The sequence below is a fragment of the Saccopteryx leptura genome, chromosome 4 (genome assembly GCF_036850995.1).
Source record: "Saccopteryx leptura isolate mSacLep1 chromosome 4, mSacLep1_pri_phased_curated, whole genome shotgun sequence".
NCBI lineage: Eukaryota > Metazoa > Chordata > Mammalia > Chiroptera > Emballonuridae > Saccopteryx > Saccopteryx leptura.
The window spans coordinates 127,082,995-127,106,818 of NC_089506.1; the positions used below are offsets into that span (position 1 = coordinate 127,082,995).

A 23,824-nucleotide genomic window follows, 5' to 3' on the forward strand; every position below is an offset into this window, starting at 1 on the left:
CTCCTAGACAGGCACCACATACCTGGGTGAGAAGCTGGTCAGGCTCCAGCTGGTTGATCCAACGTGTGTATCGTTCCATGGAATTAGGGGGCTCTCTCCTCACTTGGCAACCTATGATCTGTGAAACAGAAGCCTGTCACTGTAAGGTTATGCGCACACATACCTGTATGTTTGCATCTCACATGGCATTAGCTGGCACTGGTTTAGGTAAAGGGGAAGAGGGACAGGCAGGGTTAAGGTAATGGACCCCATACTGGAAGGCCCTGAGCAGTGCATGTCTTACTCATCACTGATAACACTGGGGAACAATTTTTTTTCCATTTTCTGTTGTATGAGGGTTTAGAACTGTTTCTATTTATTTCTGCATCGCTGATTCAAAATCTGAAATCCATTATTTGGTGCACGCTCTAGTTTTTATGCAATTTTAATTTCTTTTTGTTACAGTTAATGATATGCATTGGTTTTTAAATTGCAGTTAAAGGGTAAGGACTCTTGGATTGAACATAACCACAAGGCAATTAATGTTTTACAAACATCACTTTTACATAATTATAGTTGTTTTTAAATGTAAAAAATTATTATCTGATAAAAACACTCTTATTTTAAGATTGAATCATGGCTTCTTCGAGTAGGCGTAAATGTAAGTAAGAATAGTCCTGACACCTTCTGTTATATATATGTGGCTGTTAGACACTTCAACGTCAGAGGCGCAATATTTCATCACTTGTGATACGTGCATATATTGCCTATTTTCAAGTTCCCCTTGGCGATCAAGACAAGAATTGGGACCCTCATATTGTGTGTCCTAATTATGAGAAAATGCTTCATGACTGGACAAAAGGAAAATGCATAGGAATGCCTTTTGGTATTCCCATGGTTTGGCGTGAACCTAAGGACCACAGCAGTGACTGTTATTTCTGTCTGATCCATACAAAGGGTATCAGCAAGAAAAAATGGCATATGATCGCATATCCTAATATTCCTTCAGCAATATGACCTATCCCACACTCTGAGACACTCCAGCTTCCAGTTTTCAATGATTTTATTTCTTCTAAGGATGAAGAAAGTGAACATGGCTATCAAGTGTATTTTGATAAGATGCATGAGGAAATGGTTGTAGAATCTGAAGGGTCTTCTTCTGATGCCAAGTAGTCATTAACCCCTCAGCAGTTTAGCCAACCGGAATTGAATGACTTAATAAGAGATTTGGGCCTATCAAAGAAAGCAGCTGAGTTATTAGCCTCCAGGCTTAAGAAAAGAATGTACTTCACCAGTCAGCTAAAGTATCCCATTTCAGGAAGCGTGAACAAATTTTTGAGGACTTTTTTCCCAAAGACAAATACTTTGTTTACTGTCATGATATCAGTAGTCTTCTCAGCCAGCTAGGTGTTACCACTTACAGTCCAACAGAATGGCGGCTATTTCTTGACAGCTCTAAACTGAGTCTGAAATGTGTTCTCCTACTACACAATGGTAATTTTTTTTTATTTATTTATTTTTTTTTTTGTATTTCTCTGAAGCTGGAAACGGGGAGAGACAGTCAGACAGACTCCCGCATGCGCCCGACCGGGATCCACCCGTCACGCCCACTACGGGGCGACGCTCTGCCCACCAGGGGGTAATGCTCTGCCCCTCCGGGGCGTCGCTCTGTCGCGACCAGAGCCACTCTAGCGCCTGAGGCAGAGGCCACAGAGCCATCCCCAGCGCCCGGGCCATCTTTGCTCCAATGGAGCCTTGGCTGCGGGAGGGGAAGAGAGAGACAGAGAGGAAAGCGCGGCGGGGGTGGAGAAGCAAATGGGCGCTTCTCCTGTGTGCCCTGGCCGGGAATCGAACCCGGGTCCTCCGCACGCTAACGGAGGAAGTTTTGTTCACCTTAAGTTTCCTAAAGCAATGCTGGCCTGGACCACGGGGCAGACACAGGACAACCATATGGACCTTTACTTCCTAAAGCAGCACCTGCTGTGTGACAGCAAGTGTGTTTCCCGTGCTGCCCACATGGTGTCCTGTCCCGCTAATGGCCCAGTGCACACAAGGCAGCTGGTGTCCTCTCATGATGGCACATGGGGGACAACACATCAAATATTTCACACCATGGGGGACTTCAGATGCTCTAGGGCAGAGGCCGCTGTGTTCACCAGGCCTAACCCTGTGCCTTGTACACAATCAGAGCTCAGTAAACGGCTGAGTGAATCACAGGTGGTGCTGGCCTCGTTCGCAGCCCACAGTGGTGCCATCCATGCTTCTGCTCTACATGGTGCTGCAAAGATGGAGGTTCAGCTGTCATCACCCAGTGTCGCCTCAACTCGGGGTACACCTGGCAGGATGTTCACAACCTTGTTGCTAATACATAGATCCCTGCGGACTCACTGATGTCAGGGATGTTAAATACAGGGTCCACCTGTCCCAAGGCTGCAGCAGAGAAGCTGTCAGCATGTGCTGGAAATGCTCCAGGATGTCACACACCTTGGCAAGGTGCCCCTCGCTCCACCCTAGCTCCTGTCCCACAGCTGGTCTCCACTTATGAAGGTTCAGTACATAGGTGGACAAATGCCACAGTGAGAGCTGCCTAGTGACATCCAAGAGTTCTGCAGGGAATATCAGCTGCACTGTTTATGGAAGCTGCTACCAGGGGCCCTTCCTTCACTGTTAAATGGTTTTCTTGTAACTGGCTTTACAAAAATAGTCACCATGGGCAAGCATACACTTAGCGTTCATTTCATTCTTTCTGAACTAAATATACAATATAATTGATAAAACCACAACCAGCAACTGCAAATTAAGATTTTTGTAGGCTGTGATTAAAAAAAAGAAAAGATCCAATCCCACAGTAACACAAGCTCTTGAGAGCCACTTTGTTCTGATGTGACCAGACTGTGAGGATATCCCTGGCCTCTGCAGAAAACCAGCAACGCAGGACCTGCAACGCATCAACCTGCCCAGTCAGGAGGAGACCACACACAAGGCAGGCATTCTCCTGAATGAAAATTCAATTAGAAGTTCAGCAAGACAAGTGTTAACCTAGAACTTTATAAAAATGCAAAACAAGGTAGTTTTAATTGAGATTATGACAAATGGACACCGTCTGCTTTTTTTCCCCAATTTCTTTGTGTATCCCTTGATATTGTGGTCCATTTGAGTCTATGCATGTAGAACTGTCCAAAACAATTTTTTTTAGATTTTATTTACTCATTTTTATAGAGAGAGGAGAGAGAGAGAGAGAGAGAAGATGGGGAAGAGCAGGAAGCATCAACTCCCATATGTGCCTTGAACAGGCAAGCCCAGGGTTTTGGACCTCAGCGTTCCAGGTCAACGCTTTATGCACTGCATCACCACAGGTCAGGCCCAAAACAATTTCATTAACAAGGCAACCGTCTTTAATTTTTGCAGTATGAAAATGAGAAGGGTGGAAAACAACATATCTAAAAGTGTCTCATTCTCTCAAATGTGAACACTGATAACAGTGCTTTAGCAGTTTCAATGTGGAATATATTTTAATGCTTGGAAACTGCTGTGTGACAGTCACTGTGAATGAAGATGCAGCATCTCACACTAGGATGGCTTCCCCAACTGCTCAAACATACACTGTCCTCCTTGTGGGGTTGGAGTTGTATTTTCTTTCAACTTTATTTCACAGGATTACATGGTTAACAGGGCCAGGTAAAAGCAAAGACCACTGGTTCAGGCAGTTAGCTTAACCATCAACTGCAATTTAATCTTTTGAAAAACTGGGTTGCTCCTCTGGGATCCTACACCTGCAATATCGTCACACCTGTCAGAGCCAGTAGAGGAATGTCTGCAAATCTGTGTACTTCCCTTGTAGACATGACCTGTGAGCAGAAATCCATCCAGGACTTCTTCCCACTCCTTTTTTCTCTTCCCAACCAAGGAAGCACACTAGGAAATCTTGTTATACATCTAATTTCTCCTTTCATGCCACTGAGAAATCCCATCAACATCTCTGGAAGCCAGTTTATTGACCCTAATGGAAGAATCCAGTGATGGCTGATGACAGGGATCCGGGAGATTCAAGATTAAGCCCACTGCCCAGAGCTGGACAATGTTCCCATGTGGTTCCCAGGAGAAGCAGCTAACTGCCCAACGTTGTGTCTGAGCATGTGTTCTGACATCTTTCCCAACTAGGAAGGGGTAAAAAATTAAATCATCAATAACTGTAAAATCTAAAAAAACCAACTTGTGGAATCTTAATGCTTAATGTCCATCTCTGCATACACTGTGGTTCTCAGACTTTGCTGGTTCATGACCTTTTCAGAATCTGGTGAAAGCCACAGAGCCACATCCAGGTGCCTGCAGCTCCTACAAAGGGTCCTCTTGTGTCCCCTTGGCTCACACTCTCTCGGTGACGTGCCTCCCAGTGCTGCCTCCCACCTTCCTCTCATGCTCTGGGCTCCAGCTCTGACCTGGAGACACTGGCCACATGCAGCCTCTGCTCTGTCACGGTCAGAGGCTGTCCACATGGGAGGCTGCTTTTAACAGTTATTCAAACACTCATTTGTGTGCTGCTGGGAACGGGTTTTACAGATACGACTAGAGCTCATGACCGCTAACTCTGGGCGAGAGAGGCTGAATCCATCAGGTGGACGTCCCATAAGGAAGCTGTGACTGCAGAGATTCCATGGCTGCCTGTCTACCACCCAAGGGCCAACCTCTGCAACAACGACACCACACCTAGCACTGGATAGGCTGCTGTGAGCATATCTGAGCCCCAGCCTGGGCTCTCAGGGCAGTACCCCCATGTGATTGCTGGTTCTCTCCTCCTCCTACCCCCCGTCACGTTTACATTACCTTCACTTGAAAACTGTTTCCTGAGTACACAACTAACAACCAAGCAGTGACTAGATACAAGTATTTCATTTGAGATAAAAAAATGACGAAGATAGGATTCGTGATCCCAGAAATTCCCTGTCCAACGGGTGGGCCTTGAATGGCACAGCACACCCAGGGCTGGAAGAGTGGAGTACAGGCACTGAACCCTCCAGGGACAGGGGGACCACAGGTGGTGAGTAGGGATGACTTGGGACCATGTCTCATAGGCCAAGCCCAGGCCTCCAAGCAGAACGGGGCCACTGGATCACATAGGACCAGAGCTGTGACAGCAATAACTCCAAGCTGTGAAGAAACATGTATCTCCACAGAGCCCAAGGGTAGAGCAGGATGTGAGGCCCAGACAGTGGGCACCAGCTGGCCAATGATGGCTTTCAGTGACCTGTTACACTGGAGCTTAGGGAGGGCATGTCAGGGGAGGGCGTGTCAATCCCCAGTCAGATGCACTCAACATTGGGAGGACTGGGCAGACCCAGTCAGGAGCACAGGAGGGAGTGCTCCATAGAACAGAGGGCCCTGCACCTGCCTCCCTACACGGGGCTCCTACGGGAGATGAACCCACATGGCTGCTGAGAAGGGTGCCCTCAGCAAGATCTCAGAAGGACAGGTCCTGGAGAGACCTGGCTCTGCGGCCCACTGGGGAGCTGTTCTAAGGATGAAAACACACTGAGGTCATCCAGGTGGCAGGAGTAATTTTTTAAAACCTATAGTCAACCCACTACAGCTCTCAGCCCATGTTTTCAAGTCCAAGGTGCACAGCTTCTAAAATGCTGATTAAAACAAAACAGAATGAAACCAAGAAACTCTTTGTGCCCATTTGACAGTAATAAGCAACACCCCAGTGAGAGGCATGTCCTCCTTCAAAGGTATACATCTGGGGTGTTTACAGATGTGTCTGCCAGACGGTCCCCTGACTGGGCATCTTACCTGAACCACCTCTCCCCACCCTAGTGAAGAACCTGGATTTATAATGCTGTAATGACCGCGTTATCAGAGACAGTGAGCACACAGAACCTGGCGTCAGCACTTACACTTGTGGGGTGCAGAGTGGCGGCGTCCAGCTGCAGCCTCACCCTCTGTGGCATCATCACGTCATCCTGCAGGGAGGAGCCCATGGTCACTCACGGGAAGCAACACACAGGCATGAAAGGAAAAAGCAGACAGCCCGATGGCAAAATAGTGGTCTGGTGACTGGCTGGTGGTGACGGTGCTGATTCCCATCACCAGCTGTATCTGGGTAACTCCTGAGTTGGAGATTCTCACCATTCTAATCTAGGCCCCACATTTTCCAGCACTTCCACTTGGACTTCATACATCTCTACTGTGTCTTTTTTCCTTCCCTTCAGCGAACATCAAAAAAAAATTACAGTAGGGACCATGAAGAGGAGAGGGTGACTTGAGCATTTCTCTTCTTCTGCCAATATGGAAACTATCATATTTCCCCATGTATAGGATGCCCATTTTTTTGAAAAGTTTGGGGTCTAAAAACTGGGTGCATCTTACACAGTGGTTGTAAATTTTTTTTACTTGCATTTCCTGCTTTTTTGCACTTATGTTTGTACTCATTGTTGAAGACAGTGATTCGTCATCAGACAGGTGAGGACAAGCTAATGGATGGGAGTTTTGACAGTAATAAGAATTTGTATGAATTTTATGATGAATAAAACTTGAGTTCCATAACTTTATGTGATACATTTTTGAGCCCCCAAATTAAGGTGAGTCTTATATATGGGGAAATATGGTAAATTCTTCAAGCTGGGATCTCCACACTGGGGAGATTGTAAGATACTACAAAGGTGGGGATGTTCCAATCAAGCACTAATCTAGCATCACAAACTCAATGATGTTATTATTGTCATTAGAAATACATGGTCATTGTAAAATATTACAGAAAGAGCAATATTAAAAAGAAAAAAAGAGGCCTGACCTGTGGTGGCGCAGTGGATAAAGGGTCGACCTGGAAATGCTGAGGTCGCCGGTTGGAAACCCTGGGCTTGCCTGGTCAAGGCACATATGGGAGTTGATGCTTCCAGCTCCTCCCCACTTCTCTCTCTCTGTATCTCTCTCCTCTCTCTCCCTCTCTCTCTCTCCTCTCTAAAAAAAAAAAAAATGAATAAATAAAATAAAATTTAAAAGAAAAAAAGAAATTTACCATATCTTTTCACTCAAAGGCCATAAAAAGCACAATTTTCAATGTGGCAGGCAAAGTGGTCTTTGTTGGAAAGTGTCTTTGTTTATGAAAATGTTGGATGGACCATCTGAGTTTGAAAACAGGCCCAGAGTAGGAGCTGAAAGGAGATGACAGAACACTAGGGATGGCTGATGTACCTGACCATAGAACGGAAAACCTGAGGAGTTTTCGTCTAAGAAAAGAAGAGATGAAAGAGACTCAAGCCACAGAACAGGAAACCACAGCCCCTGCTGGGGGTTTTGTTTCAAGAGCAGGGTTGTTGAATAGGCAATTTCACATTGTTTGCTCAACTTGCACAGAGGCTCCCCAGACTTCCACATGTACTGAGACCTCTGTACAGGGTGCTGGTAATCAAGGAACAGGCTCAGTCAGTATGAGACGAAAAAAAGGTTGCTGTCTGAAGTAACTCAGTACAAGCCAGCACTGATCTTGAAATGGAAGACAGTGTCCCCCCAGGAATGCACAGAAGAGTGGGAGCTCTGTACCCCAGACCCAGAGGAAGGGGCCCAAGGGAACAATGAGTACAGATAAGTGTTCTTCAAATGTGCTTTAAGGTAAGTAGTGAGAAAAACCATCAATGAGTATAGTACATGAAATCATGAAATCATGTATTCTTGATTCACTGATCATAATCATTTCTCATGTCATTAAAATTTTCTTATAAAAGGCATAGTAACTCCCTCAAACGAATCTGCCACAATTTACGTCACTGGTACTCTACTAACCTGTACTATCTTATTTCTTATTTTCCGTCCTAAGAAAGGACACCAAGGCTTCTGGTATATAAACCTCTTTCAGAATTTCAGATATGTAGAAGTGAAACTTAGGTGTCAAGGGCATAAGCAATTTTAAAGCTCTTGATACAAAACACAAAATGATGTTGCCAACAGTACCAATTCACTTTCTAAATACTGAGTATCTACAATTCTTTTTCTTTTTTTTAATTTATTCATTTTTATTTTATTTATTTATTTAAAAAAAAATTTTTTTTTTCATTTTTATGAAGCTGGAAACAGGGAGAGACAGTCAGACAGACTCCCGCATGCGCCCGATCGGGATCCACCCGGCACGCTCACCATGGGGCGACGCTCTGCCCACCAGGGGGCGATGCTCTGCCCATCCTGGGCGTCGCCATGTTGCGACCAGAGCCACTCTAGCGCCTGAGGCAGAGGCCACAGAGCCATCCCCAGCGCCCGGGCCATCTTTGCTCCAATGGAGCCTCGGCCGCGGGAGGGGAAGAGAGAGACAGAGAGGAAAGCGCGGCGGAGGGGTGGAGAAGCAAATGGGTGCTTCTCCTGTGTGCCCTGGCCGGGAATCGAACCCGGGTCCTCCTCACGCTAGGCCGACGCTCTACCGCTGAGCCAACCGGCCAGGGCCAATTTATTCATTTTTAGAGAAGAGCGAGAGAGGGAGAGAGAGAGAGACAGAGAGAGAGAAGGGGGGAGGAGCTGGAAGCATCAACTCTCATATGTGTCTTGACCAGGCAAGCCCAAGGTTTCGAACCAGCGACCTCAGCATTTCCAGGTCAATGCTTTATCCACTGCGCCACCACAGGTCAGGCCAGAGTATCTACAATTTTTAAACACTTCGTTAATTTCGTTTTTAAAAGTAGGACCTCACTAATTTCACTAATAGCAAATGATTTAAATTTTTTTTAAGTTTGTCATTTGCACATATACTTTCATAAAGTCCCCATTCATGTCTTTTCTTATTTATCACCACCCATTTTTCTCTGTGTCTGCTTATCAACTTGCATGAATTATTTATTAAGGCTATTAATCTTTTAAGTATTATATTTGTCAAGATCTTCCCAGTTTATCCTCATGTCTGTTTATATGGTTCTCTGCTATGCAATTTTGTTTTATGTAATCCTATTAAAAATTAATTAATTCATAAGTGCAACGATAATTAAACAGCAAAAACCTATCAACCTTAACTTTTAAGTCTGATTGTAATATGTTAGAATAATGATTTTCAAGAACCAGACTAAAATGTAAGTTTAACTATCCAGCCAACATATATATATTTAAAATAAAACAAGTTACTTACCGAATCCAAAAAGCAAAGGTAAGATCCCGAGCTCTGTGCTATTGCTTGATTTTTAGAATATCCAACTGTTTAAAAAGAAAAACAAAAGCTCTCTTATAATTCAATTTCAATGGTATTCTCCGTCATAAAATTTGTGTAGCATATACTGCAGGAGAGCTGGGAACATTTTGCACTACAAAGTAGAAAGTCAGGTCCAAATTTTCGGAGGAACGAAGGGAAAAAACAACACTCTGTTCAGTGGCTGATATATTAAAGTAGGGTACATTCACTGGAGGAAAACAAATTTGGCAAACCTTTATTGAGCACAGCACTCAGGTAAGCCCTGGGGAATGTTTTTTAAAAAACAAAAAATGTCCCTGAATGGAAGTGCTTGTGGAGATACTAGCAGGAATGCCTTCTGCAACATCTCTGCTGACAGAAGTCATGATGTGATTACCAGGTGGAAGGGATAACATCTACACCTGTAACTGGTTGGTAAGCATTCACTGACCTTTGGGGCAGTTATCTGAGCATATTTCAGTCATAAGGTATAGTTACTGCAGTGTCTATGTCTGAACATGTGCATGTCCTGTGACCCAGCAGCTCCACTGCTAGGCACGGACCCAACAGAACACATCCACACATTCATCAAGACATGACTTGGGCCCTGGCCGGTTGGCTCAGCGGTAGAGCGTTGGCCTGGCGTGCAGAAGTCCCGGGTTCGATTCCTGGCCAGGGCACACAGGAGAAGCGCCCATTTGCTTCTCCACCCCTCCCCTCTCCTTCCTCTCTGTCTCTCTCTTCCCCTCCCGCAGCCGAGGCTCCATTGGAGCAAAGATGGCCTGGGCACTGGGGATGGCTCCTTGGCCTCTGCCCCAGGCGCTAGAGTGGCTCTGGTCACAGCAGAGCGACGCCCCGGAGGGGCAGAGCGTCGCCCTGGTGGGCATGCCGGGGGGAGTCTGTCTGACTGTCTCTCCCCGTTTCCAGCTTCAGAAAAATACAAAAAAGAAAAAAAAAAAGAAAAAAAAATAGACACGACTTGGTAAGAACTCCAACGAAGGATGGAAAGCTGTAAATACACCACGGTGGGAATGACCGGTTCTGAGCTGCACACATTGTAGGTGATGCTCATACAAATGCTGAGCAAAGGAACCCATCACAGCAGCAGACACATGGAGTACAAGGGCAGCAGATTCACCTGTGCTGTTAAGAATCAGGAGAGTGGGCAACCCTGGGGGAAGGGGTAACCATAAGGGGCTCAGGGAATTCCTGGGAGCTGGTAAAGTCAGCTCTTCGTCAGGTGCTGGTTACACACTGTGTTCAGTTTGTGAGAATTAATTGAGCTGTACAATTCTGACAAATGCACTTTTCTGTATAGACATTGTATTTTAATTGTCTTAAGAAAGCCTTGCCTAACCAGGCAGTGGTGCAGTGGATAGAGCATTAGACTGGGACGCAGAGGACCCAGGTTCGAAACTCCCAATGTCGCTGGCTTGTATGCAGGCTCATTCAGCTTGAGTGCAGGCTCACCAGCTTGAGCAAGGGGTCACTGCCTTGAGTGTGGGGTCATTGACATGACCCCATGGTTGCTGGCTTGAGCTCAAAGGTCGCTGGCTTGAAGCCCAAGGTCATCAGCTTAAGCCCAAGGTTGCTGGCTTGAGCAAGGGGTCACTTGCTCTGTTGCAGGCCTCCAGTCAAGACACATATGAGAAAGCAAACAATGAACAACTGAGGTGCTGTAATGAAGAACTGATGCTTCTCATTTCTCCCTTCCTGTCTGTCTGTCCCTATCTGTCCCTCTCTCTGTTACAAAAAAGAAAAAAGAAAGCCTTGACTTCAAAGAAATTACAATGGAGTAGGAGAAAAGAGTTAAACAATAACCCATTGAAACACCAAATGAAAACTACTTCAGGGCCTTAAGAAGAGAAGATGCAACCATGGAACAGAGACAGACTTGAGGCTACTAGACTATAAATAAAGAGAAAACGGTACAGCGCACACACATTCTGGGTGATGCGAGAGGGCAAAGGGCAGAGTGTGGGAGCACCAGGCTGCCAAGGACAAAAAAGTACGGGCTAGCTTCTGTAGGAACTGTTGTTGGGCTGAGGAGACAGGACCAGCCCGGAGAGGTTTCTGAACAAGAAACGATGTGCAGAAACTAACACTAAATGCGCTTGGTCTGGGTGCTGAGGGGAGGGCAGATTGGGGGAGGTATTTAGCCCCAAAAGAAGAGGTTGAGGGGACTTCAAGGGGCACAATGACCACTTTCCCTAGAGAAGAGGTTGCTGACACCTTAATTGTGTTAACCAGTCAGTTACAGATATGGTGCCACCAAGAAAAGTCACCCAAAGCAAAATACAGACATGTGCAGCGTCAACACAGCAAATCCCTCTGGTCCTCAAAACCAGGACAACCGAGAAAGTGGTAGGTCCCCAGGGACACTAGCAAAGTGTTTCAAGCTGTTGTACTTCCTGGTTTAATGCTATCAGGAGCTGCAGCACCAAAGTCAGCCACACTGTGATAGAGAAGTCAGGACAATTAACAGTCATCACCCTCACTAGAGTGATCAAAGGATGATCTAGAGCAGTGCTGTTTTCACAAAAGGTAGCAGCTTAATCTCTAGCATTAATCCTAGAGTTAGCCAAGCCAGGCCAGTTAGTGGAACAGTCCCAGATTTTAACAAACTACATGTATAGCAAGACGGAGAAGAGCACGCACAGAGGCAGGCAGAGTCCCAGGCTCCCAACCCCGGGGAATGTATGAGCAGCCATCATTGGCACAGCTGCAGCTAAATCTCCATCATCACCGTGGAGCAAGGTGAGCCCAGGGAAAGATGCATGGGAATCAAAACCAAAGACTGGACCTGATAAATGAATTCAGCAAGGTGGTAGGATATAAAATTAATATTCAGAAATCAGAGGCACTTTTATATATCAACAATGATCTGTCTGAAAGAGAAATTAAGGAAACAATCCCCTTCACTATTGCAACAACAAAAAATAAAGTACCTAGGAGTAAATTTAACCAAAGAGGTTAAAGACTTCTACTTCTAAAATTATAAAACATTGATAAAAGAAATCAAGGAAGATACAAACAAGTGAAAGCATATACTGTGTTCATGATTAGGAAGAATAAACATCATTAAAATGTCTATATTACCCAAAGCAATTTATAAATTCAATGCAATTCCTATTAAAATACCAATGACATACTTCAAAGATATAGAACAAATATTCCAAAAATTAATATGGAACCACAAAAGAACATAAATAGCCTCAGTAATCTTGAAAAAGAGGAATAAAGTGGGTGGTATCATACTTCCGGATATCAAGTTATACTACAAGGCCATTGTACTCAAAACAGCTTGGTACTGGCATAAGAACAGGCATATAGATCAATGGAACAGAACAGAGAACCCAGAAATAAACCTGCACCTATATGGACAATTGATATTTGACAAGGGTAGTGATAGCATACAATGAGGTAAAGAAAGTCTCTTCAACAAATGGTGTCGGGAAAATTGGTCAGCAACCTGCAAAGAAATGAAACTAGACCACCAACTTACACTATTCACAAAAAGAAACTCAAAATGGATAAAAGACTTAAATATAAGTCGTGAAACCATAAGCATCCTAGAAGAAAACATAGGCATGAAGCTCTCCGACATCTCTCATGCAATATATTTGCTGATTTATCTCTGTGGAGTAAAATAAAAGACAGGATAAATAAATGGGACTATATCAAACTAAAAAGCTTTTGCACAGCTAAAGACAACATGAACAAAATAAAAAGACAAACCACACAATGGGAGAACATATTCAACAATATGTCTGATAATGGATTAATAACCAAAATTTATAAAGAACTTGTAAAACTCAACACCAGGAAGATAAATAGTCCAATCAAAAAATGGGCAAAAGAAATGAATAGACAATTCTCCAAAGAGGACATGCAGATGACCAATAGGCATATGAAAAAATGTTCAACATCACTAGTCATTAGAGAAATGTAAATTAAAACCACAATGAGATATCACCTCACACCTGTCAGAATGGTGCACAAAACAACACAGAATAAGTGCTGTCGAAGATGTGGAGAAAAGGGAACCCTCCTGCACTGCTGGTGGGAATGCAGACTGGTGCAGCCACTGTGGAAAACGGTATGGAGATTTCTCAAAAAATTAAAAATGGAACTGCCTTTTGACCCAGCCATCCCACTTTTAGGAATATATGTTTGGGGAAACACCGTATCAATGATTCAAAAGAAGAAATGCACCCTCATGTTTATGGCAGCATTGTTTACAATAGCCAAATCTGGAAACAGCCCAAGTGCCCGTCAGTGGACGAGTGGATTAAAAAGCAGTGGTACATATACACAGTGGAATACTAGGGGGCCATGAAAAAGAAGGAAATCTTACCTTTTGCGACAACAGGGATGGACCTGGAAACTATTATGTTAAGTGAAATAAGCCAGACAGAGAAAGAAAAATATCATATGACCTCACTCATTTGAGGAATCCAATGAACAATATGAACTGAGGAACGAAATAGACAGAGGAGGGATCAAAGGGTCCAGAAGGAAAGTGGTCAGAGGGAAATGTGATGATAGGAAGGGATCAGAGAAGGGAAAGAGATTGGTGAAATTATACACACATAACACAACGTTATATATAGAGAGCAGAAAAGCAAATCCTGGAGGGAATGGTGGAGGGTGTTGCGGGGAGTGGGGAAAGGGCGATGTTGTGGGGAACATGGGGGAGGAGAGGATGCATTTGGATACTAGAATCTATGTAAACATAATAAATTAAAAAAAAAACAACAACCAAAGAGCAGCACGTTGAAAATGAAAAATAGGAAGAGATTTTTCATAATCACATTTAAATTAGTTTAAATGTTTAAAAAATTGTTTATTAGAGTGGGGTGTTAGGGAAATATTGAACTCAAGAATTTGGGTAATGAAGGAAAATGTTGCTCACTAAGGAAGCTAAAAGTTTCCCACAATGAATCTTCTATTTGGCAAAGACAAGGAATTTGCTTTAATATTATTGCCTTTAAGAAAGTCAAATGTTTGTGCCAGGGCTTGATGTTTGGGGAGGCCCAACCCTTTGTGAAGAGCAGCTGGTTGTCATGGTCACAGCAATAAAAACTCAGGCCACAGTGCAGCATCAACATTCCTCACTCCTGGAGAGGAGAGGATGAGATTGTGTTTTTTTATTTTGATTTTGTGAAGTGACCATATTATTAAGAAATCTTTTGCTCTATGATGATAGGAAATCATAATACTAAATGAATCTTAATCCAACTGAAATAACCCAGCACTCCTGAAAATGATACTTTGGATCTCTATTATCCAACATTTCCTATTTAAGAATATATTGTTATAGGAACATGTCCTTTCAGATATAATCAAATTAATTCCATTTTATTAGTGTATGATACAGGAGTCCCATGAATCTACCTTACCCAACTTCAAAAAGGCAGCAGGATGACTCCATTTCCTCACAATATTACAACCGCTTTTTGTTATTAATAGAACACATACACGTGTGATATGGCTCAAGTTATAGCTAATCCATAAAAAGTATTCTATGAAAGACAAAAGTTATTTTTAAAATGGAGATTAGACATCAATCACAACAGTCATCAAAATACCCTCGTATTTTCATTCAACTATGGAAGGTGCAAAACATCTTAATTAAAGAATATTTTAACAATGCTCATACTCGTTTTTAAAAACCACAATCTGTTTATATACATTTTGGAAGCAACTTAATATAGATATTTTACAGTAACTGGTTATAAATTTTTTTGTGTGTGACAGAGACAGAGATAGAGAGACATAGAGAGACAGAGAGAGGGACAGATAGGGACACACAGACAGGAAGGGAGAGAGGAGGAGCATCAATTCTTCGTTGCAGCTCCTTAGTTGTTCATTGATTGCTTTCTCATATGTGCCTTGACCAGGGGCTGCAGTAGAGCAAGTGACTCCTTGCTCAAGCCAGCAACCTTGGGTTCAAGCCAGCAACCGTTGGGCTCAAGCCAGCAACCACGGGGTCATGTCTATGATCCACGTTCAAGCCAGCAACCCCGTGCTCAAGCTAGAGAGTTTGCACTCAAGCAGCAACCTTGGGGTTTCAAACCTGCGTTCTCCACGTCCCAGTCCAATGCTCTATCCACTACACCACTGCCTGGTCAGGCATAAGAAACTTTTTAAATTATAAAACATTGATGAAAGAAATTAAAGACCTAAGTCAATGGAAAGACATTCTGTTTTCATGGATTCGAAAACTTAGTATCATTAAAATAACAATACTCCTCAAATTGATCTACAGGTTCCACGAAACCCCTATCAAAATCCCAACGGTCTTCTTGCAAAAATGGAAAAACTGAGGCCCTGGCCGGTTGGCTCAGTGGTAGAGCGTCGGCCTGGCGTGCGGGAGTCCCGGGTTTGATTCCCGGCCAGGGCACACAGGAGAAGCGCCCATCTGCTTTTCCACCCCTCCCCCTCTCCTTCCTCTCTGTCTCTCTCTTCCCCTCCTGCAGCCAAGGCTCCATTGGAGCAAAGTTGGCCCGGGTGCTGAGGATGGCTCTGTGGCCTCTGCCTCAGGCGTTAGAATGGCTCTGGTTGCAACAGAGCATCACCCCCTGGTGGGCATGCCGGGTGGATCCTGGTCGGGTGCATGCAGGAGTCTGTCTGACTGCCTCCCTGTTTCCAGCTTCAGAAAAAAAAAAAAAAAAGGAAAAGCTGATTCTAAAATTCATATGAAATTGCAAAGGACTCTAAACTGCTAAAAAAAGAATCTTGAAAAAAAAAAGTTGGAAGAATCACATTTCCCAATATTAAAACTTAACACAAGGAATAGATACAGTAATCAGAACAGTGTGGTACTGGCATAAGAAAAAAATTATAGAAATGAGACTACACACTGACAATCAATAATTTTCAATAAGGGTACCAAGACTATCAATGAGAAAAAAAACAGAATCTTAAACAAAAGGTTTTGGGACAATGTATACAAAAAGTAACTCAAAATGGATCAGAGATCTAAATATAAGAGCTCAAACAGCAAGACTCTTAGAAGAAAACATAAGGTTAAATATTCATGACCTTGCCTGACCAGGCCGTGGCACAATGGATAGAGCGTCAGACTGGGATGCAGAGGACCCAGGTTCGACACCCCGAGGTCGCCAGCTTCAGCGCGGGCTCATCTGGTTTGAGCAAAAGCCTACCAGCTTGAACCCAAGGTCTCTGGGTCCAACAAGGGGTTATTCAGTCTGCTGAAGGCCTGCGGTCAAGGCACATATTAGAAAGCAATCAATGAACAACTAAGGTGTCGCAACGAAAAACTAATGATTGATGCTTCTCATCTCTCTCTGTTCCTGTCTGTCTGTCCCTGTCTATCCCTCTGACTCACTCTCTGTCTCTGTAAAAAGTATATAAACAAACAAATAAATAAATAAATAAATTTTTAAAAATTTTGTTAAAAATCTTCATGACCTTGATTTGGAAAAAGTTTCTTAGATGTGACACCAAAAGGACATGCAACAAAAGAAAAAGTAAATTGGATTTCATCAAAATTATAATTTATACAGTGAAGAGACAATACACAGATTGGTAGAAATTATTTGCAAATCATGTATCTGACAAGGGTGTAGCATCCAGAATGTATAAAAAGCTCCTACAAATCAATAACAAAAAGAACAAACAACCCAATTAAAAAATGGACAGCCCTGGCCGGTTAGCTCAGTGGTAGAATGTTAGCCCGGTGTGTGGAAGTCCTAGGTTTGATTCCCAGTCAGGACAGACAGGAGAAGCACCCATCTGCTTCTCCATCCCTCCCCCACTCATTTCTCTCTCTCTCTCCCCTCCTCCCCTCCTGCTGCCATGGCTTGATTAGAGCAAGTTGGCCCCAGGCACTGAGAATGGCTCAATGGCATCCACCTCAGTCACTAGAAAATGGCTCTGGTTGCAACTGAGCAAGGGTCCCAGGTGGACAGAGCATCACTCCCTAGTGGGCTTGCTGGTGGATCCCAGTTGGGGCGCATGTGGGAAGTCTGTCTCTGCCTCCCCTCTTCTCATTAAATTAAAAAAAAAAAAGAACAACCCTGGCCAACTAGCTCAGCAGTAGAGCGTGGACCTGATGTGTGGAAGTCCCATGTTTGATTCCCGGCCAAGGTACACAGGAGAAGCACCCATCTGCTTCTCCACCCTTCTCCCTCTACTTTCTATCTCTCTCTTCCCTCCCACAGCCAAGGCTCCATTGGAGCAAAAGTTGGCCTGGGTGCTGAGGATGCCTCCATGGCCTCTGCCTCAGGCACTAGAATGACTCTGGTTGCAACGGAGCAAAGCCCCAGATGGGTACAGTATCACCCCCTAGTGGGCATGCTGGGTGGATCCCAGTAGGGCGCATGCAGGAGTCTGTCTCTCTGCCTCCTCGCTTCTCACTTCAGAAAAATACACAAACACACACACACACACACACATAAAGGACAAAGAACATGAATAGACATTTCTCCAAAGAAAATCTATAAATGGCCAATAAGTACGGGAAAAGAGGCTCAATACCATCAGTCAGCAGGGAAATGCAAATCAAAACCACAGTATGAAACCACTTCTGCCTGTAGATTTGCCTATTTTGGAAGATATTTTATATAAATGGAATCATATAATATATGCTCTTTTATGACTGGCTTTTTTTATTTCATATAATGTTTTTAATGCTACTGTTACAGCAAATATTGATATATGGTTGTGTACGGCGGGGGGTCATGGGGCATGGACAGTTATATGAATCCAGAGTTCCTTTCTGAGTTGATAAAAATTTCTAAAATTGACTGTGGTAGAGGCTGCATCCATCTATGAATATACTAAAAACCACTCTACTGTGTACTATAATGGGTGAACTGTATGGTAAGTAAATTATATCTCAATAAAGCTGCCATAAAAATATTTGATTAATCCAAAAAAAAGGACATAAAGAGGAAAATGAAATAAAGAACAAAACAACTGATATAAAACTGATACCAAGAAGATGGACACAAACCTAAACATATCAGTAATCACATTAGCCTGACTAGGAGGTGGCATTGTGGATGGAGCGTCAGACTGGGATAAGGAGGACCCAGGTTCTAAACCTCGAGGTCGCCAGCATGAGTGTGGGCTCATCTGGTTTGAGCAAGGCTCACCAACTTGCACCCAAGGTCGCTAACTTGAGCAAGGTGTCACTTGGTCTGCTGTAGCCCCCCAGTCAAGGTACATATGAGAAAGCAATCAATGAACAACTAAGGTGCCGCTTAAGAATTGATGCTTCTCATCTCTCTCCCTTCCAGTCTGTCTGTCCCTATCTGTCCCTCTCTCTGTCCCTGTCACACACAAAAAATAAAATAAAATTTAAAAAAATTACATTAAATGTAACCAGTGTAAACATTCCAATTAAAAGGCAGAGATTGGCCCTGGCCGGTTGGCTCAGCGGTGGAGTGTCGGCCTGGCGTGCGGGGGACCCGGGTTCGATTCCCGGCCAGGGCACATAGGAGAGGCACCCATTTGCTTCTCCACTCCCCCCCCCCTTCCTCTCTGTCTCTCTCTTCCCCTCCAGCAGCCGGGGCTCCATTGGAGCAAGGATGGCCTGGGCGCTGGGGATGGCTCCTTGGCCTCTGCCCCAGGCGCTAGAGTGGCTCTGGTCGCGGCAGAGCGACGCCCCGGAGGGGCAGAGCATCGCCCCCTGGTGGGCAGAGCGTCGCCCCTGGTGGGCGTGCCGGGTGGATCCCGGTCGGGCGCATGCGGGAGTCTGTCTGACTGTCTCTCCCCGTTTCCAGCTTCAGAAAAAAAAAAAAAAATAAATAAAATAAAATAAAAGGCAGAGATTATCAGATTAGATAAGAGAGCAAGATCCATATGTTGTCTATAAGAATCTACAATGGAGGGGTTACCCTTTAAATATGAAGATACAAATGGACTAAAACTAAAAAACATGGAAAAGATACACTAAGCTAAAAGATATACTATACTAAAGCCCAAGCAGTTATATTAACATGAAACAAAGATTTCAGAGAAAAATATAACCAGAGATTAAGAGGGTTATTTCATAATGATGAAGGTGTCAATTCTTCTTAAGAATCTTAAAGTTAACAGAGTTTCAAAACACAAGAAGCAAAAACTGACAACTAGATGGAGGAATAGACAAATCTAGAGTCAGAGATGACAATACCTCTCTCAGTAATTGACAGGCCATGTAGATCCAGAATCAACAAGGATATTGATTTTGAAAAGGTCCTTAACTCAATCTGATTCACATTCACAGAAGGCAATACCCAACACCAGCAGATATACAGCCTCCTCAAGTGCACATAGAACATCTGCCAGGAAAGGTCATATCCTGGGCCATGAAGTAAATCTTACTCAATTTAAAAGATTCAAGGCAAACAAAGTATGTTCTGTTACTACAAAGGAATTAAATTAGAGTCAATAATAGAAAGATATCCTGAAAATCCCTCAAACATTTGGAAACTAAATAACATACTTCTAAATAACCTATAAATCAAAGAAATCATAAAGGAAATTAGAGGGTATTTGGAAACTGAACAAAAATAAAAACATCGTAATTTGTGGGATGTTGCAACAGCAATAGTTAAATGGGAATTTATGTCACTAAATACCTGTATTAGAAAAGAAGAAAGGTATCAAATTAACAACCTCAGTTTCCACCTTAAGAATGGAAAAAAAAACAAATTAAACCCAAAGCAAACAGAAAAAAAAAAATAATACTAGAGTGGAAACTGAAAACAGACAATACAGAAAAGATAGGCAATACAGAATATCAATATGACCAAAAGTCCATTCTTTAAGAAGATTCTTTAAAATTGGACAAAACTACATCTAATATCACAAGAAAAGAATTTTAAGAAGTAGAGGTGGCCAATAATAATCAATTGCACCAGAATTAAAAACACCCAAGGCTTTTTGTTAGGCTAAGTAAAGAATAAGAACCATAATAGTATTATATGCACCTTACTAAAGAGTGAGAAATTCAGGTCTGAGAGGTCCTTTGTAAGTGGCCAACTCAAGTGTTACTCAGGATGCTTTTCACCAGGATTTGAACAACATGAAACTACATAAGTACACAAGTTGATAAAAATTGTTCATTATAGCTGAATAAGCTAAGCATGGTAACTGACCTCCTCGGGGAGAAGGAGAATTGTGTCCTCCAATGACCACTGGTATACCAGAACCTTCTAGCTTCATTTTCCATTTTTCAACGATAGCCATAGACTTGTCCTGAAAGCAAGAGGGGCATTGGCAGGTCAGGAAGCTCCCTTCAGAGCAGTCAAACGTGACTTACATGGGTGAAATCACCAACAAGAAGTTCATAAGTACCTTACTGGCATCATTAAAAACAGAGAGCTCCATGGAACCTTCAAAGTCCTGCTGCAAAACAGACTTCAAGCACTCCTCCAACCAGGGTTCAGCATTGTGGATGGGAAGGATCACAGACTGGAATTCAAAGAAATGTTAAATACAGTGTGAAGACTGAATTCTCAACCTCCACTGCTCTCTGCCATGGCACATGCTCATTTCCCACAGGGCCAGGCCTGAGTTACTGGATAACCCAGAATCAGGCTTCCAGGGAAAGTATGTGCAAAAACACAACTTGTATTATGCCTTCTCCCCAAGCTCTTTACTGTCTTTGGCTCCAGAAGATTTAGTATGTGTTAACATTTCCCTGAATTAGTCTTTGGGATACTTTGAAAAGGAAACCAATTTGAAAGGTATAAAAAATGTTCCCAATTCAGGGGCAAATTCATGTTTTTCAATCAACGGTCAGAAACACCATCATTCGGGTTGAAACACATATCTGTCCATCTTCAAACCTAGTCATGAAGATAACTGATTGGTCTTTTCCTTGGTGGGTTACGCATTTTCAGTAAACCACGAAGTTGGAGAAACCACAACAAAGAAACCCTTTTAAGAACCCTGTCCACAGGCTTTATTGGGGACGGGTGCTGGGACTGCAGTTCAGTAGTTTGTCGTGTCCTTTTCTCCGACTGCCCAGGTAAAACAAGAATTCATGAAGTGTACGGAGTAAACCAGTGAAACCTGACTGCCCACAAAACAATCGACTGCGGGAATGGTTGGCTAATTGTGCACGTCGCCCGTTAAACAATACAGACCGCCCAGGAATGCACGTGCTGGCCGTGCAGGTCGCCAGGAGTGTGCACGCGCACGAGGTGCAGACACCTGCAAATACGCACACATGTACAGCTGTGCTACATGAAAAATTCCTCTGTGCGGAACCGCCTATGCGGAGCTGAGAAAGCCACAACTACAAAACACATTCCTGTCATGTTCTCCCCGAGGCTCCGGCCCACCGCGTGTCACCAGAGTAGTTCTGCCCACTTCACTTTGGAATTACTTTTTAAAGAAAAAGGAGAAATATGTCTACTCAAGATCTACGATACGTGTTTGTCACAGATGGGCCTAGATTCATCCCTGTCCGCACTTGGGCCGGCTCCGGTGGCTTCCGGCGGCGACTCTCCTAGGCGAGCCCAGAGGCGGGAATGCAGACCCAGAGGGCAGAGGCAGGGGCGAGGGCACAGAAGGGGAGGGGAAGGGCATGGGGATGGGGACTTGGGGTCGCGGCCCTTAGCCGCCCACCTACCACTTGGGTCCGCATGGCCACGCTCCTCCGGACGCTCCGCCCTCCGAACCACGACCGCCCCGCCCACCTTGACCCAAAGAGCTTGCGCGGGAGGCGGGGCGGCCAGGCCGTTTCCGATTGGCGCAGAGAGACGTCGATCCAGCGGAGGCGAAAGCCGCAGGAATGACTGCGAACCACACACCCAGAGCGCAGCCGCGGCGTTGGCTCTCGACGTTAGGGCCTCTATGTTCCGGGTGTCATCTCTTGTCCTCTCGTTGGCCTCCGGAAGCCCTCACCTGAGAGAGTTCATCAATTCCAAATTTCTTAAAGTCTAGTGTCACAAAAGCACATGGGTGGTGGGGAGGGTGCCACGTGTGCGCATGGGTACGACCTAAAATCTAAACCTTCAAGGAATTGGGGGTGGTAGCTTTTTGAAAAAGGTTGTATGTGTAAAGGAGGCAGGTGACATGCCATCTGCACTATCTGACCCAAGGGAGGGCACCTGTTTGACCCAGTAAGGGTGTTGGGGAGGTAGGACCCAGGAAGGCGCCTTGGGTGGCATGGACGCAGTGCTCTCTGTTAAAACACCTTCTCTCTCTGCTCAGCAGGGACCCAACACCCGTGACCCACCTACTGTCCTGTGCTCCGGGTCTTGGAGGCCTCGTGATCAACTTATGCCTCTCACAGTGGACAGGGCTCTGGGCATAAGCCAGGTGGTCTAGTGCCAGCATATGTAGAAGTGAGATAAATGTGACCTGCTGTGACAAGCACTGTGGTGCCAGCACATACTCAGGGTTTGTCCCAACTCATCTAAATTAATAAGCAAGTTTATAGCCATCGCTGCCAGGACAAATCCTTTACTGCTCCAAAATAAGATTCAATCCAAATCATTCTACAAATGAACAATTATAACAAAGCCAAAACTTCTGTTTTAGGCATCCATCCCTTTAAATGTAATTTTTCCTCAAACTGCATCACTATTTTTGAAGCCTGTTGTACAAGTTGAAACTCTTAGGTGAACAGCCTTTTATCTACAGTAAAACACAGCTATTTGAAAATTTGTTTCCAGTACCTAATGTTCTCCAGGATTAGGAATAGTTTCATTTTAAAGGACTTGGTGAAAAGTCACATTGTAGCTACCAAAATATGGGGTTGGCTTCAGAACTAGGGCCCAGTTATCAGTGGGAGGAAAACACAGAGGGATGGTGTCCAGGACCCCCACATCACATGCATCGGACTTGGGCTTGGCTGCCTGTGTCTGGCTTCCTATATATCTGCTTTTCTTTTTTTCCTAGAAATTTTCTTTACACTATGTTCTCCTTAATAAAAATTTGGTTAGATCTGCTTTTTGCAAACATGTCAAAAGAAATGTTCTAAAATACTCTTACCTTTGAGGACAAGTCTGGTATTTCTACCACTGTCCATCACGCCTGTTGACATGACTGCTGTGCTTCCTTAACTAAGGATACAGAAAAATAAGAACTAATAATGGCAACACTGGACATTACTGGGTTTGCCCCTAAAGAGGCTCTGGCCGGCCCATTGCTGTCTGGATTTGGGCCCCATGCAGACATTCAACAAAGCACAAGGTTGGATCAGTTGTCGAGATTTTTTTCTGTTCCATGCCTGCCCACAGCAGACTAGCTGAGAATATTTACAAATTTGCAGAGATCTATAAATTATGGATCTGTTAATTGAAATTAGAGGTGTTGGTGATAAGCTTCATGCAGGTGCTCTGGGACGTTCAGGTTCCTGGTCACAAGGTCTACGTGTTAGCTGCAGAGTCACGTCATCCGCAGAGTGGAGGAAGCAGCATGAGACCCTATGGAGCCGAGTGGGACACGAACCATGGAGCTATGGACAGGTGAAGAGTTTGCACGCACAGTCTCTCACTGGTGGGACTTTTGCTCACCTGCCCCAAGTGACTGAAACTTGCAGAGCCTGCTTCTTGACTGTGAATGGAGGTGAGGGTGGAGGCACATAAACCCGTGGGCTGCCAGGAAAGGGTGACTGACTGAGTTCTGGCCTGTTCACCTGTTATGCCTCACAGAATGTTGCCGTGGCTTCCAATCAGCCACTAAAATGAAGAAATGTGACAACAAAAGTCATAATGCAGGTTGGCAGGAAGT

At 44.1% G+C, this 23,824-nt stretch overlaps 1 protein-coding gene across 3 annotated transcripts in view; it reads right to left on the minus strand.

Moving 5' to 3' along the window:
- The window catches only part of B3GNTL1 (UDP-GlcNAc:betaGal beta-1,3-N-acetylglucosaminyltransferase like 1), a 52,921-nt gene extending 31,151 nt beyond the window's left edge, over positions 1-21,770 (minus strand). For all 3 annotated transcript variants that reach the window (XM_066381677.1, XM_066381678.1, XM_066381676.1), the window contains exons 1-6: positions 21,717-21,770; positions 20,435-20,551; positions 20,236-20,335; positions 9,083-9,147; positions 5,874-5,939; positions 23-118 (exon numbers count right to left, since the gene is read on the minus strand). In XM_066381677.1, coding sequence (XP_066237774.1) covers positions 23-118; positions 5,874-5,939; positions 9,083-9,147; positions 20,236-20,335; positions 20,435-20,551; positions 21,717-21,731 — 459 coding nt within the window. In that variant the 5' untranslated portion in view covers positions 21,732-21,770. The remainder of the gene's footprint in view (positions 1-22; positions 119-5,873; positions 5,940-9,082; positions 9,148-20,235; positions 20,336-20,434; positions 20,552-21,716) is intronic.
- Positions 21,771-23,824: the final 2,054 nt, after the last annotated feature.